At 37.5% G+C, this 15,930-nt stretch overlaps 1 protein-coding gene across 4 annotated transcripts in view; it reads left to right on the top strand.

Moving 5' to 3' along the window:
• The window catches only part of WDR19 (WD repeat domain 19), a 113,275-nt gene that overhangs the window by 29,167 nt on the left and 68,178 nt on the right, over positions 1-15,930 (top strand). For all 4 annotated transcript variants that reach the window (XM_019413964.2, XM_019413961.2, XM_019413956.2 and 1 more), the window contains exons 10-14: positions 8,032-8,102; positions 8,565-8,737; positions 8,830-8,944; positions 9,791-9,897; positions 10,597-10,719. In XM_019413964.2, the coding sequence (XP_019269509.1) occupies positions 8,032-8,102; positions 8,565-8,737; positions 8,830-8,944; positions 9,791-9,897; positions 10,597-10,719 (589 nt within the window). The remainder of the gene's footprint in view (positions 1-8,031; positions 8,103-8,564; positions 8,738-8,829; positions 8,945-9,790; positions 9,898-10,596; positions 10,720-15,930) is intronic.

Below are 15,930 nucleotides of genomic sequence, written 5' to 3'. Positions count from 1 at the left end.
CTCCAGTTACAGGGGCTGTGGTCCCAGGAAAGTGGGGTAAACCCTGCTGCTTACTTTTCTCCCTGCCCTCCCACTGCTTGGTGGCAGTATGGGTTCAGTTGTGGGAAGGACAAGACCCTGCAGGGTAACTAGAGCCCAAACTTTACTGCTGGAAGACCAAAAAAGGGATCCCCAGGGAATCACAACATACCAGGGAGATCCTAGAGAGGGAGGAGCTCTGGAAAGCAAGCATCTAAAGATATTTATGAGCTCCTAGGTTCACTCCTGAGCTATACATGTGTATCTCATCCTAAACATACCAAAGACTTTGAGAACTGAACTAAAAGATCATAATGCAAGTCCTCTGGGCCACAGAGTGGGCCATACAGGAACATATCCGAATATGACTGCAAAGCCTTTGAAAATGGAACTGATGTTGAAACCACAACCCACAAAAGCCTGGTTGATACTCGTGGCCTGAACCCAACTGGATTGGTTGCCTGCTTTAGAAAAAAAAAAAAAAAATTAGCCTTCTCTATGGGACTTAGACAAAGTGCAAGAGTCTCAAACATAATATTCAGAATGTCCAAAATAGAACTCAAAGTTGCCTGACATACAAAGAATCAAGAAAGTTTCAACTTGCTTGGAAAAGGCAATCAAAAGATGCCAGTACCAAGAGGATGGAGGTAAAGGTAGTACCTTTATAAAAATTGTCCAAATAAGTCCAAAAAAACCTAGCTCAGATAACATTATAAACTGCTAAAAACTAAAGAGAAAAAAACAGCATTTTAAATGACAGTGGATTTCTCACCATAAGTCATGGAGGCCAGAAGGAAGCATCACAGCTTCCTAAAGGGCTGAGAGAAAAGAACAGTCAGCTGAAATTCATTACCCAGTGAAAATATCTGTCAGTAATGAAGTGAAATGGAAACATTCTCAGGTGAGGAAAAATGAAGGGAATTTATTGCTAGCAGACCTGCTCTAGAAGAATTGCTGAAGGAAGTTCTTCAGATGGGACAGAACAGATGACAGCAGAGGATTCAGAACATCAAGAATGAAGGAAGAACGACAGAAATGGTAAATACAATAGATCATTTTTTTTTGAGACCTTTAACATACGTGCTGTTGAAAGCAAAATTATCATATTGTCTGGTAGTATGTTCAGCATATTAAGATGCAGTACATAAGACAACCCCAACATAAAGGGAAGAGGTTAAAGTTATATGGGATTTCTACATTATTTGAAGTGGTGAAATACTGATTCTAAAGAGACTGTGAAATTAAATATGTATGTTATAATCTAGAGCAACCACTAAAAAACAGGCAGAGATATATACAAAAACACAATAGGTAAATTAAAATGGAATACTGAAAAATGTTCAAATCTAAAAGTGGCAAGAAAGGACAAACAGGAACAAAGGGACAAACAAAAAACAAAACAGTAGATTTAAGTTCACACAGATCAATTAACTATGTTAAATGTGTAAATGACAATGCTATTAGACATAGACTATTAGAATTCTTAAATGACCCTATTATATGTTGTAAGTAACTCACTTCAACATAATCATGTAATGAAATAACCAGGTAAAAGTGAAAGGATGGAAAAAGATCATCCAAGTGCTAACCAAAAGAAAGCTAGGTGTCTGTCTGGGTATCAAACAAAGAGCAAAGAAAATTACAGGGATGGGGAGAGAGACTGCATATTGATTAGATATAACAATGCTCAATGAGCACGCACCTAGCAACAGAGCCTCAAAATAGATGAAGTAAAAACTGGCAGAATTAAAAGGAGAAATAGACAACAATAATAGTTGAAGTCCTCAGGGTCCCACTTTCAGTAATGTATGGAACAATTAGAAGTTCAACAGGAATTAAAAGTATCAAATTGACACTTATTAAGTAGAGCACAGTGTCAGATCATGAGCTGCCGTTCAACAATACACAACAAGAAGAACTGAAATGGAGAAATTCACTATTCACAGGTCCAGGAGGAAATACCTGGCCTGTCTTGAGGGGTCTCACGGAGAGTTCAAGGCACAGTTCAGACAAAAAGAGACAACCAGGGGCATGTGCTGTTAATAGGGTTCATGGAAAAAATAGGGTTCATGAATAAACTGCTTTAGGTTTCCCAGGCTAAGTCCAAATTGGTCAACTCTAACCAAAAGAGTGGGGTAAGCCCCAGAGATCTTATCCTAGGGGAACATAAGGCACACAGGTGGTAGGAGGCAGGGGAGACTGTTGATCACAAGGGCTTTTGGGGAAGTCACATCCAGAACTTACGTTTGCTTGTGACTCTGGGCTGCTACCTAGGGCATGCACTTATAAGAAGGAGGGAGGGGTGTCAATTTAAGGCCATTTGGCCAAACAGAATGGATGCTGAGGCAGCAGCACCATGGAGTAGCTTAGCTAAACTCTTCATAGATTTGGACAGCACAGTAAACCAACTAGACTTAACATACATCTGTTGGACATTACACCAACAATGGAATATATGTTTTTTCTATGCACCCATGGAACATGCACCAAGATAGTCCATATCCTGGACCATGAAACCTCAACAAATTTATTTTTATTTTGTTTTAGAGAGTGAGAGCAAGAGAGTGGGTGGGGGAGCGTGTGGAGGCGGAGAGAATCTCTAGCACGCTCCATGCTTAGCAGAGTCTGACATAGGGCTCAATCCCATTACCCTGAGATCCTGACCTGAGCTGAAATCAAGAGTTGACCACTCAACCAACTGAGCCACCCTGGTGCCCACAAAACCTCAAGAAATTTAAATTGAAGTCCTACAAAATGTGTTCCTTGGCTATAATATAACCACACTTGAAATGAATAATAGAAAAACAACAGGAACTTCTATGAACACTTGGAAATTAACCTACTCCAAATAAATCATGAGTATATCCTAGAGAAAATTTAAAAATACATAGAACTGAAATCTCTAATCAATAATCTAATTTCCTACTTGAAGAAACTAGAAAAAGAAGATCAAACAAAAGGCAAAGCAGAAGGAATAAAATAATAAAGAGCAGAAACTGATGACATTGAAAATAGAATTGGAAAAAACAAAAAGGTGTTTTTTTTAAAAAATAAAAAATTGATCAGCTTCTAGCAAGAATGACAGAAATAAAGATACAAATCACCAATATCAAGAATGAAACGGGAATATCGCTACAGATCTGGAAGCCATTAAAAGGCTAATAAAGGAATACTACAACTTCAGAACTATAGAGGAATACTACAGACGACTCGGAAATTTGACAAATTAGAAGACTGGAAAAATCCTTCAAAAACCACTACCAAAACTCAACCCAGATGAAACAGATAATCTGAATTAGTCCTGTAACTTTTAAAGAAATTGAATAATTTAAGCCTCCTGAAAAATCTCCAGGTTCAGATGGTTTCACTGGAGGATTCTACCAAATTCTTTTTAAAAAAGAATTAACACCAATTTTACAAAATCTCCTCAGAAAATAAAAGAGGAGGGAACACTTCTCACCTTATTTTATAAGGCCTTACACCAAAATCAAACTATACAAAGAAAAAGAAAGAAAGGAAAAAGAAAGAAAGGAAGGAAGGAAGAAAAGAAAGAAAAAGAAAACTAGAGACCAATCTCTCATGAACTTGGACAAAAAATCTTCAACAAAATTTAACAAACTGAAGTCAGCAATATATAAAAAGAATTATACTTCATGACCAAGTGGGATGTATTCCAAGTATGCAAGCCTTATCGACATTCATAATTCAATGAAGTTACTATATCTGCAGCTGAAGAAAAACCATATGATCACATCAGTTGACACACAAAAATATTTCATAAGATCTAACACCCATTCATGATAAGAATTCTCAGTAAGTTAGGGATGGGGGGGAATTACCTCAACTTGATAAAGAATGTCTACTAAAAAGCCTAACATCATCTTTCATGGTGAAAGACTGAGTGCTTGCCTCCTGAGATTGGGAACAAGGCAAGGCTCTCCACTCCCACTACTCTAATGCAACCTAATATTAGAAGTTCTAGCCACTGCAGTTTAAGACAAGAAAAAGAAATAAGCTACATCCAGATTGAAAAGAGAAAAGTAAAACCATCTCTGTTTGCAGATGAAATGATTGCGTATGTAGAAAATCTCAAGGAGTACAAACAAGGAATGCCTACAACTAATGAGTGAGCGCTGCATGGCTGCAGGATGCAAGATCAATGCACAAAAATCAGTCACATTTCTATATACTGACAACAAACCTATGGAAACCAAATTAAAAATATGTCCTTTTTACTCCAAAGAAAATGAAGTACTTAGATCTACACTTAACAAAGCATGTACAGGGTCTATGTGCTGAAAATTCCAATATGATGCTGGAAGAAATCAAGAGACCCAAAGAAATGGAGAAACACACTGTTCATAGGTCAGAAGACTGAACATAGTGAAGATATCAGTTCTCTTCAAATTTAGATTTAATAAAATTCATATGAGAATCCCAAGGTGGTTTTTTTGTAGATATAGACAAGTTTATGCTAAAACACAGTTAATCCTTGAGCAACAGATGTTTGAACTGCTTGGATCTACTTATGTGCAGATTTATTTTTCAGTTTATTTATTTTTTTTTTTGAGAGAGAGAAAAAATGGAAGGGCAGGGAGGGAGGGAAGGAGGGAGGGAGGGAGAGAGAGAGAGAGAGAGAGAGAGAGAATCCCAAGCAGGTTCCTCACTGACAGTGCAGGTAGGTCTTGAACCCCCACGAACGATGAGATCGTGAGCTGAGCTGAAGTCAAGAGCTGGACACTCAACCAACTGAACCACCCAGGCACCCCTACATGCAGATTTTTAAAAATACATACAGTACTGTAAATGTATTTTATCTTTAAGATTTTCTTAATAACATTTTCTTTTCTCTAGCTTACATTATTGTAAGAATACAGTATATAATGCATATGACATACAAAATATGTGTTAATAGACTGTTTATATTATCGATAGGGCTTCCAGTCAACAGTAGGCTATTTAACTTTTGGGGGAGTCAAACGTTATATGCCAATTTTCAACTGTGCAGGGTTTGGCACCCCCAACCCCCATGTTGTTTAAGAACCAATTGTATATATGCAAAATCACAGGTCCTAAAATAGCTAAAAGCAATCTTTAAAAAAAAACAAGGGGCACCTGGATGGCTCAGTTGGTTAAGTGTCCAACTTCAGCTCAGGTCATGATCTCATGGTTCGTCAGTTCAAGCCCCACAAAAGGCTCTGCACTGACAGTTTGGAGCCTGGAGCCTGCTTTGGATTCTCTCCCTCTCTCTGCCCTTCCCCCACTCATGCTCTGTGTGTGTGTGTCTCTCTCTGTCTCTCAAAGATAAATCAACATTAAAAAAAAATTTTTTTGAAGAGAACAATCAAATGAGAGGAATCATCTTACCTAGTATTAAAGCTCACTTTATAGCTGCAGTAATCAAGACCATGTGGTATGGTCAGAGGGAAAGACACATAGATCAATGGAACAGCATAGAGAAGCCAGAAATAAACCCACACAAATATGCGCAACTGATTCTTGGCAAAAGTAGAAAATTAAATAGAATTAAAATTGCCTTTCCAAGAAATGGTGCCCAAGCAACTGAATATCCATATGGAAAAAACCCGGAAAACAAACTTCACACCTTAATCAAAAGTTAATTCAGTGGATCATGGATTTAAATTTAAAATGCAAAACTGTAGCATTTTTAGATAAAAACGGGAAATCTTCTAGGTCTAGGTCTAGGCAAAGAGTTCTTGGTTTTAAAACCAAAAACATGATCTGTATAAGGAAATATTGGAAAATTAGACTTGCTCAAAACTAAAAAAATTTTACCCCATGAAAGATTCTGTTAAGAGAATGAAAGATAAACAGCACAATGAGAAAGAATATTCACAAACCATGTATCCAACAAAGGACTAGTATCTAGAATGCATAAGGGGCCCTCTCAAAACTCAAAAGTAAAAAAAACAAACAATCCAATTAGAAAATCAGCAAAAGACATACATTTCAGCAAAGAAGATATATAGATGGTAAACACATGAAAAGATATTTGACATCATTAGCCATTCCAGAAATGCAAATTCAGACCACAATGAGATATTACTATGCATCTATTAGAATGGCTAGAATTAAAAATAGTTATAACATCAAGTGCTGGGAAGGATGAGGAGAAGCTAAATCACTCAAACCTTGCTGGTAGGAGTGTAAAATGGTACAGCTACATTGGAAAACAGTTTCACAATTTCTTTCTTTTTTTAAAAAATTTTATTCATTTTTGAGAGAGAGAGAGAGAGTATGGGTGGGGGTGGTGCAGAGAGAGGAGGACAGAGGATCTGAAGCAGGCTCTACACGAACAGAGCCCGATGCAGGGCTTGAACCCACGAACCATGAGATCACGACCTGAGCTGATGTCAAACGCTCAACCCAGTGAGCCACCCAGCTGCCCTAGTTTGGCAGTTTCTTAAGACAACAACAACAACAACAAAAACTGAACATGCACTTACCGTGTGACCCAGGAATTTCACTCCTGGCCATTTTTCTGAGGCACATGAAAATTTATATTCACAGAAAAACCTGAATATGAATGTTTATAGCAGCTTTATTTGTAATAGTCAAAAACTAGAAACCATCCAGATGTCCTTCAGTGGGTGAGTGGTTAAACTAGTACATCCACATCATGGAATACTACTCAGCCATAAAAAGGAACACACTATTGATACACACAACAACTGATGTGAACCTCCAGAGAAGTACGCTGAATGAAAAGTGCCATTCACAAAATGTCACATACTGTGTGATTCCATTTATGTAATCCTGTTGAAATGATAAAGTTATAGAAATGGAGAACAGATTAGTGGTGACCAGGGCTTAGGAATGCATCTGGAGTGGAGAGGAAGGAGGTTAAGTGCATATATAAAAGGGCAACACAAGGATCCTTGTTGTGATTGAACTATTCTATATCCTGACTGTGGTCCTGGATCTCAGCAATCTCGCGTGTGATAAAATCGCATGGAACGAAATACAAACACATGCATACGTACACATGCACACACAAAATGAATACAGGTAAAACCTGGGACATCTGAAAGAGGTTATATCAATGTCATTATTTGACTATACTATTATCCTGTAGATTTTCAAGATATTAACATGTAAGGAAAGGTGGAGGGTATAGACAATCTCTGTATATACAATCTCCATATTCTCTCTTACAACTGCATGTGGATCTACAATTATATCAAAATAAAAAGTTAAATGAAAACAAGGAAGTAATATATATAAAGGGAAAACCCTAGAAGGGCGGAAGGGAGGAGAGAGGAAAGGAGACAAAGAGGAAAGAAATCTTACAACCATTGTGTCCCAACACTATGCTATGCAACTTTCATTGGCATGAACTGACCTATCTTCTCTGTAACCCTATGAAGTAATATGCCTGCAGTTTTTCATTAGTATTTTTTTAATGTTTATTTATCTTTGAGAGAGAGACACACACACACACAGAATCCGAAGCAGGCTCCAAGCTCCAAGCTGTCAGCACAGAGCCCAATGCGGGGCTTGAACTCACGAACTGCAAGATCACGAGAACCACCCAGGTGCCCAAAATGCCTGCAGTTTTTCAGAGCTTTCAACCTATGCCTTGTGATTCCAGATAAATGGTCTTTCTGTTATACCTCATTTCTCTTTGTATGAAAGAACTCAGGGTGGTCGGAGGAGCACACAGATAAGAGAAACCCTTTACTTCTTAAATAATTAATGCTGCTCAGAAGAAAGTTTTCCTACACAAAGTTTTCTTCAGGGCAACTTAAACCTCCTTGTTCCTAAAACTATAGATCAGAGAATGCAGCCGGGCACAACCACCACCCCACAAAGAAAAATTTTTTAAGGTAAAATGTAATTATAGAAATTCTATTTTCTTACCTTGACCCAAATGATTATCCTATACAGGCCCCTTTGGAAAACACTGACCTGTTCTGTAGCCTACACTTTTTCATGAACTGAAACAATTTTGCTTAACGCTTATATTTATATACATATTTTTTCATTTTTCAGCATTAAAATTCATGACTTGGCAGAATTAAAAGATATGTATGCTATAATCAACCTGGATGATGAAAATAAAGGTACTGGTTTTTCTGAAGCAGAGTGACATTTTATTGCAATGACAGAGTAGTGTGTTTACTATTATATGATTTGCATTCATTGTGGGAGGAATAAAATTAACACCCTTCATTAGAGTTTGCTAAAATAACCCTAACTCTAACCTTCATTAGGTTTCCCTAAAAGAACCTACTCCTCTACAAAGCTGTAAATCCACGTTCATCTAAAGATTTATAGTGAGTTTAATCCCAATTTCAGTTATAAAATCTCAATTCTGACATACTTTCTCTTTGAGCCACTACTGAATGAATCAATGCTCATGCTCACATGCCTGTCCATAGTGAAGTTTTAGTCTGTATAGACCATTAAAGAAAACACTTGAAGATTTTTTTTTTTTTGTCTCTGTAGTTTAAATGAAAATATTCGTTTGCCCGCAACAGTATTATTTGTTTTTGACTACTCCTTTACTCTGTCACTTACTTCAGGGTTGGGCACCTTATCCTGGACAGATGATGGCCAGTTGCTGGCACTGTCTACCCAGAGGGGCTCACTGCACGTCTTCCTGACCAAGCTTCCCATCCTCGGGGGTGCCTGCAGCACAAGGATTGCGTATCTCACCTCTCTCCTTGAAGTCACCGTGGCCAACCCTGTAGAAGGAGTATGAAAATAGTGTTACTTTGATTCTATTTATCAGTAAAACCAAAACGGTTGTAGCAGTTGACTTGCTACTCTTACTCTTCTGTGTTCTAGGAGCTGCCAATCACAGTGTCTGTTGATGTGGAACCCAACTTTGTAGCCGTAGGGCTCTATCACCTGGCCGTGGGAATGAATAATCGAGCTTGGTTTTATGTCCTTGGAGAAAATGGCAAGTATCAATCCAGTTGTCATTTTCTTAACCAGCATGTAATTTCTGTTATTATTTGGGAAATGCTGAAAGTTTCTTTTAAGACCAGGTCTTTCACTCTTTGTCTTCAGATGCCTCTTTCTTAGCTTAAATGGTTATATGAGTCCTCTAAAAACTTGGCATAATTTTTGGAAGGATTTTATCCTTTACCTTTTCAGTGAACACAGCATTGATACAGTGGGCAGAGTATGACCTTTAGAATTAGGCCCCGAGTTCAAATTCCCCTTCTGCTCCTTGTAGATGGGTGACTGTAGACAAATTATCTACCCCTCTGAGCCTTGTTTTGGAAGGCTTCGTCTGGAAAATGAGGATTCTTCTACTTGTAAGGGGTCATGAGCAAAACTAAATGAAGTAACGTGTGATCCACCTTTGCACAATGACTTTCTTGGGCACTTTCTTGGGTAGGCTAGTGGTTGGGTCCCTTCCCCCTCCTTTTATCCATGAAGTAATGACCATTAGCACCTGAAGGAAGCCTTGCTTTTTCTTCTCCCCTTTGGGGGTCAGATCTCCCTCAGGAGTAGAGTGAGCCTGAGAATTATCCCCCAATAGAGTACACCATTAAGCTTATTGTCACGAAAGTGTAATTTTTCATTGTTTTATGTGTGATTTTATTTTCTCTTACTTGGTTTCACATGCACCACTATGGAATTCCTGAAGGCAAATCTATATGACAACTAAGATTGTCTTTAGAACGGCCAAAATACAAATTTTTGGTTCAGAATGCCCTTAAAAACACACATGTAAAAATTATTTGCAAATCTTTATGTAATTTTATTTATTAATGTGTGTGTGTGTTTATTGCTACAGCTGTTAAAAAATTGAAAGATGTGGAATATCTGGGGACGGTATCCAGTGTTTGCCTTCATTCTGACTATGCTGCTGCACTTTTTGAAGGCAAAGTCCAGTTGCACTTGGTAAGTATAATTTTGATGTCCCAGAGCCCTCAGGGCTAGTGATGACTCAGTTTAAATGATGATGATCATCAGCCTAATGTCATATTATCAAGAACTTTGGTCAGAAAGCTAGAAAGCCAGGTGTGCATAAGGGACTAACAGAACTCTTTACCCCTTCTGCATGAGATGTTCAGTTAACTTTCCTGCTCTGTTTCCAAGAAACCCAACAGAATATCCACTGTGCTACTCACAACACTGCCGCAGCAAAATAGATCCTGTTGGTAGACTGCATCTAGTGGGAAATTAAAAACTGATGGACACGTTATATGCCTGGTCTTCCTGGAATGAATTGACTTCTGTATTTGGGCATGTCGCTAGGGGGGATCCTTGAAACGAAGCCTATTGTTCAAAAGACATTGGGTCCCAAATGTGGTCCCTAAACAAGGGCCTCTCTTACATCTATTTCATGCCTCTTTGCTTCTGGGAAACCAAAGAGAGTAGCTATTACCACTGCAGGGCCTGCTGCAAAAACCATTCCCCCTAAAAGGGGTTGTTTAATGCTGCCCTGCCAGGTGGTTCCTGTCTGATGTCTTTCTCAGTAGACATTCAGTAGTCTGAATGTTTAATCGAACTTAGGAAGACCCTCTCCTATCTCCCTAGATGGTTACAGGCCAGGTTTAGTCAAATACACCTATAAGCTATTATTCTTTTGTATTTTAGATAGAAAGTGAAATCCTGGATGCTCAAGAAGAACGTGAGACTCGACTCTTCCCGGCAGTGGATGATAAGTGCCGTATTTTATGCCATGCCTTAACTGGTGATTTCCTCATCTATGGCACAGATGTGCGTAGTGGCTTCTTTGATACAGAACATAGGGGAATTTTTAATTGTTATTTTGTAATATGCATGTATATTGTATACGTTACATTATATTGTTATATACAGTAGATAGACACGTACAGCAAATAGGTGGCATGATTTGCTATCAAGGTGCTTTTGTGATTATAAGCAATTCTGATGGCAGAGTAAAAAGAGCAGACTTTGGAGCCTGGAAAGTCTGGGCTCACATGCCAGTTCTATTACTAGCTAGGTGGTACTTAACCCCTCCAAGCCTCAGTTTCCTTATCTGGATCCTTTAAGGATTTAATGTGGTGATGAACATAAGACACCTCATTCCACCTCATTTAGATCTTCACTGCCTACATTTAGTAGGCATTTAATAAATAGTACAATTAATTGTGTATTGAGAATCCCACTTTAACCGTCTCGTCTTTTGAACCACCAGTACCCTACTCCTCTAAATATTACATTAGTCACATGGACATAAAACATAGTAATAGCACTTTATATTTGTACAAATATAGGTTTCAAAGATTTTTCAAAACCTATCATATCTGTTATCTTGTTCAATCTCTAAAATAATTTAGTAAAGGTGGTAGGAAGGGCAGTTTTCCACATTAATTAGAAAAGCAATTCACTGTTTTAAATGTTTCATTTTCTCACATTGAACTGTTCTTTAAAAAAGAGCATGTCTTAAAACACACTATTGCCGTAAGGGAGACTTTAAGTTTGACCTAAAATGATCAGTCCTTTTAGTAATATACACCAGTAGGGTAGGCCTCATGTGTCAGGTAAAGTGGCAAGGGAAATGGTAAATAATAGTAAATATAATACATTTGTATGATACATGACAGTTTATAAAGCCCCGATCTCACTTATTTTATCTCATTAGTTTTCTAAAATAAGCAGAGAAGTTTTAGAGATGAGGACACTGAACTTTAAGAGGTTAGTAAGTTTGTGATAGACGTGGAACGTGAACAGTATCTCCTGATGTAAAATCCACTCTTTCCACTGTGCCACACGGCATTCTGAAGTAAGAATTCAGGGTGTGGTGGTCTGACATTAAGTCAGCATTTATCTCAGTCTTTCTTGAGTGATTCTGACTACGTCATGTTTTTTAAAGTTTTATCGAGGTATGATTGATAGACAACAAGCTGCACTATTTAAAGGCTACAATTTGAGGGGCGCCTGGCTGGTCTAGTCGGTTAAGCGTCCAACTTCCGCTCAGGTCATGACCTCGCGGTTCATGAGTTTGAGCCCCGCATTGGTCTCCGTGCTGACAGCTCAGAGCCTGGAGCCTGTTTCAGATTCTGTGTCTCCCTCTCTCACTGCCCCTTCCCCACTCATACTCTCTCTCTTCTGTCTCTCTCTGGCTCAAAAATGAATTAAAACATTAAAATTTTTAAAGCACAATTTGGTAAGTTTTGACCTGTATATACCTGTGAAACACCATCAACTCAGTCAAACTAGTGAACATCCATCACCCCCAAAAGTTTTCTCACACCCCTTTATGATTCTTCCTTCTTGTCCCACCACATTGATTGCTCTCTGTCACTATAAATGAGTTTCTGTTTTCTAGTTTTATGTAAATGGAATCATACAATATGTACTCCTTTCTATCTGCCTTCTTTTTTTTTTATTTTTTTTATTTTTTTTATTTTTTTTTAAATTTTTTTATTAAAAATTTTTTTTTCAACGTTTTTTTTTATTTATTTTTTGGGACAGAGAGAGACAGAGCATGAACGGGGGAGGGGCAGAGAGAGAGGGAGACACAGAATCGGAAACAGGCTCCAGGCTCCGAGCCATCAGCCCAGAGCCTGACGCGGGGCTTGAACTCACGGACCGCGAGATCATGACCTGGCTGAAGTCGGACGCTTAACCGACTGCGCCACCCAGGCACCCCTCTATCTGCCTTCTTTTATTCAGTACCATTATTTCGAGATTCATTTCCTACTGTGTGTGTCAATTGTTGATTCCTTTTTCTTGCTGGAGTGGTATTTCATAGTATGCATTTATTATAATTGGCTTAATCAAGAACCTAAGGATGGATATTGGGGCTGTTTCTAGTTTGGGGTTGTTTCCAGCCTGGATTGTTTCCAGTATGGGGTCTTCACAAATAAAGCTGTTATAAACATTCATGTTCAAGTCTTTGCATGGACACATGCTTTCTTTTCTCTTCCATAAATACCTAAGAAGTAGAATGGCTACATTATATGGCATGTGTGTGTTTAAGTTTTTAAGAAACTGACAGTCTGTTCTGTAAATTGATTGTACCATTTTACATTCCCATCAACAGTATGTGAGTATTCCAATTCCTCTACATCCTCACTGACATTTGACGTGATCAGTCTTTTTAATTTTAGCCACTCTTAAGTGTATCTTAAGTGAAATCTCATTGTGATTTTAATTTGCATTTCTCTAATGGATTAATGTGGAGCATCTTTTCATGTGCTTGTTTGCTTTGTGTGTATCTTTGGTGAAATGTCTGTTCAAATTTCTTTGGCTATTTCCTAATTGGGTTGTGTTCTTATTATTGATTTTTGAGAGGTTTTTTTTTTTTTTTTTTTTTTTTTAATATATTCTGGATTTAAGTCCTTTATCAGATATATACTTTGCAAGTGTTTTCTCTCATTGCATGAGTTGTCTTTTCTTTTCTTTCTCTTACCAGTGTCTTTCAAAGAGAAAAGTGTTTTGATTTTGATGAAGTCCAACATGAATTTTTTTTTTTTTTATGCATTGTGCTTTTGGTGTCCTGAGTAATCTTTGCCTAACCCAAGGTCATAAGGTTTTTCGACTATGTTTTCTTCTGTAAGTTTTATAGCTTTATGTTTTATATTTAGTTCTGCGATCCATTTTGAATTAATTTTTGTTTATACTGTAAGGTATAGTATAGATCAAAGTTCATTTTTTGTTTATAGATATTCCAATTGTTCCAGCGCCATTTGTTGAAAAGACTGTCCTTCCTCCACTGAATCATCTTTGTGCTTTTGTCACAAATCAGTTGTCCCATAGGGGCGCCTGGGTAGCTCAGTCGGTTAAGTGGCCAACTTCAGCTCAGGTCATGATCTCATAGTTGGTGAGTTCAAGCCCTGCATCAGGGTCTGTGCTGACAGCTCAGAGCCTGGAGCCTGTTTCCAATTCTGTGTCTCACTTGCTTTCTGCCCCTCCCACACCTCTCTCTCAAAAATAATAAATAAACATTTTTAAAAAATCAATTATCCATAAATAAGTGGGTCTTTTTCTGGAATTGCTCATTCCATTGATCTGTGTGTCTATAAGAGTATCATGCTGTTTTAATTGCTGTAAATTTATAATAAGTCCTAAAATCAGGTAGTGTTAGCCCTCCAACTTTGTGTTTCTTTTTCAAAGTTGTTTTGGCCATTTTCAGTACTTTGCATCGCCATTTGAATTTTATGATAAGCTTGTTAATTTTTACAAAAAAGCTGCTGGGAATTTTAATGGTATCATGTTGAACTTACAGATCAGTTGCCATCTTAAACTCTACTCACCAATGAGCAAGGTATATATTTCCATTTATTTAGGTTTTCTTTATCTTAGTGTTTTCAAGTTTTCTGTGTACCAATACCCCTTTTATCAGAGTAATACCTACGTATTTCATATTTTTGTATTTTAGCATTTTTCATTTTTTAATACATAGTATTACATTTTAATTTTTAATTAGCATATAGAAGTGCAACTGATTTTTGTGTATTATTTCTGTATACTGCAGCCTGGCTAGATTCACTTAGTAGTTCTAGTAGTTTTTTGTAAATTCCACTGGATTTTCTATATAGATGATCATGTCATCTCTGAGTAAAGGTAGTTTTACTTCTTTTCCAATCTGGATGCCTTTTTTTCCAATTCATTGTTGAATAGGAATGGTGGGAGTGGTATCTTCATCTTGTTCTTGACCATGACGTATGATTTTAGCTACAGATCTTTTGTAGATGCCTGTTAACAGGTTGTATGTATACTACAAAACCTAAAAACCACTAAAATAACAAAGTTGTAGCTAAGAAGTCAACAAATTAGATAAAATCAAATAATAAAAAATACACAATTATATTGAACCCATTAAGCTATCCTAGCATTGGTGCTCTTCAAATAATTTTGTTATTTTTTCTTTTTTTCATATTGGATGGTTTCTACTGCTGTATTTCAAGGTCATTAGCCTTTTCTTCTGTAGTGTCTAATCTGTCATTAGTCTCATCCAAGGTATTTTTCAATTCACATGTGGTATTTTCATCTGTAGAAGATATGTTTCTTTTTTTTAGTCTTCCATGTCTCCACTTAACTTTTTAAACATGAAATATAGTTTTAAAACATTTCATGTTTTAATGACCTTATCTGCTAATTCTAATATCTGTGTCAGGTTTTATTGATTAATTACTCTCTTTATTATGGTTCATGTGTTTCTATGTTTTTGCATACCTGGTAATTTTACCTTTTGGGGTGCTAGATATTTTTGTATTTCTAAAAATATTCTTGAACTTTGCTCTGGGATGCAGTTAATTGACTTAGAAACAGTTTGGCCCTTTTGAGTCTTGGTTTTATAATTTCTTAAGCAGATGTGAAACAGTGCTCAGTCTATAGCTAATTATTTCTCACTTTTGATCTTTCTGTATTCTGTACCCAGTGCCCTGTGAGCTATGATCTTTTTTTTCCAATCTGACTATTGGAAACAGTCACTATTCCCAGTTCTGTTCCCTCTAATCCCTTTGGATGGTTCTTTCCATGACCTTGTAGTTTTTTCACATACATGCAGTCATTGCTACCAGCTGAGGACTCACGGTGGACCCCCTGCAGCTCTCCAAGCTTCTTTGTCTCTTGTCCTCTGCCCTGCAAAGTCCAGCCACCTGTGCTCCCTGGACTCTCAGTTCCATCTCCTTAACTCAGGGAGCCCTGCCCTGCCTGCATCCTCCTCCCTTTGCCATGCCTTGAAAACTTGCAAAGCAAAAGCTGGAGCAATCATAGGGCTCACCTGGTTTGCTTCCAAAATCTCAGGCATCACTGTTCTTTGTTGCCTCGTTCCAATATGTTGACAATTGTTTTTTCATGATTTTGTCTGTTCTTTTTGGTTGTTTGGGTGGGAAAGTTAAATCCAGTTTGTTACTCTGTCTTGGCCTGAATAGAAGTCCAAGATGTTATGTATTTTTATTTTAATTAAACTTTTTATTTTGAGATCATTGTAGATTCACAGGCAGTTGTAGGAAA

This window comes from Panthera pardus, unplaced genomic scaffold (genome assembly GCF_024362965.1).
Source record: "Panthera pardus isolate Hobbes unplaced genomic scaffold, ASM2436296v1 HiC_scaffold_13, whole genome shotgun sequence".
Classification (NCBI taxonomy): domain Eukaryota; kingdom Metazoa; phylum Chordata; class Mammalia; order Carnivora; family Felidae; genus Panthera; species Panthera pardus.
This window is presented reverse-complemented; position numbering and strand designations above follow the sequence as displayed.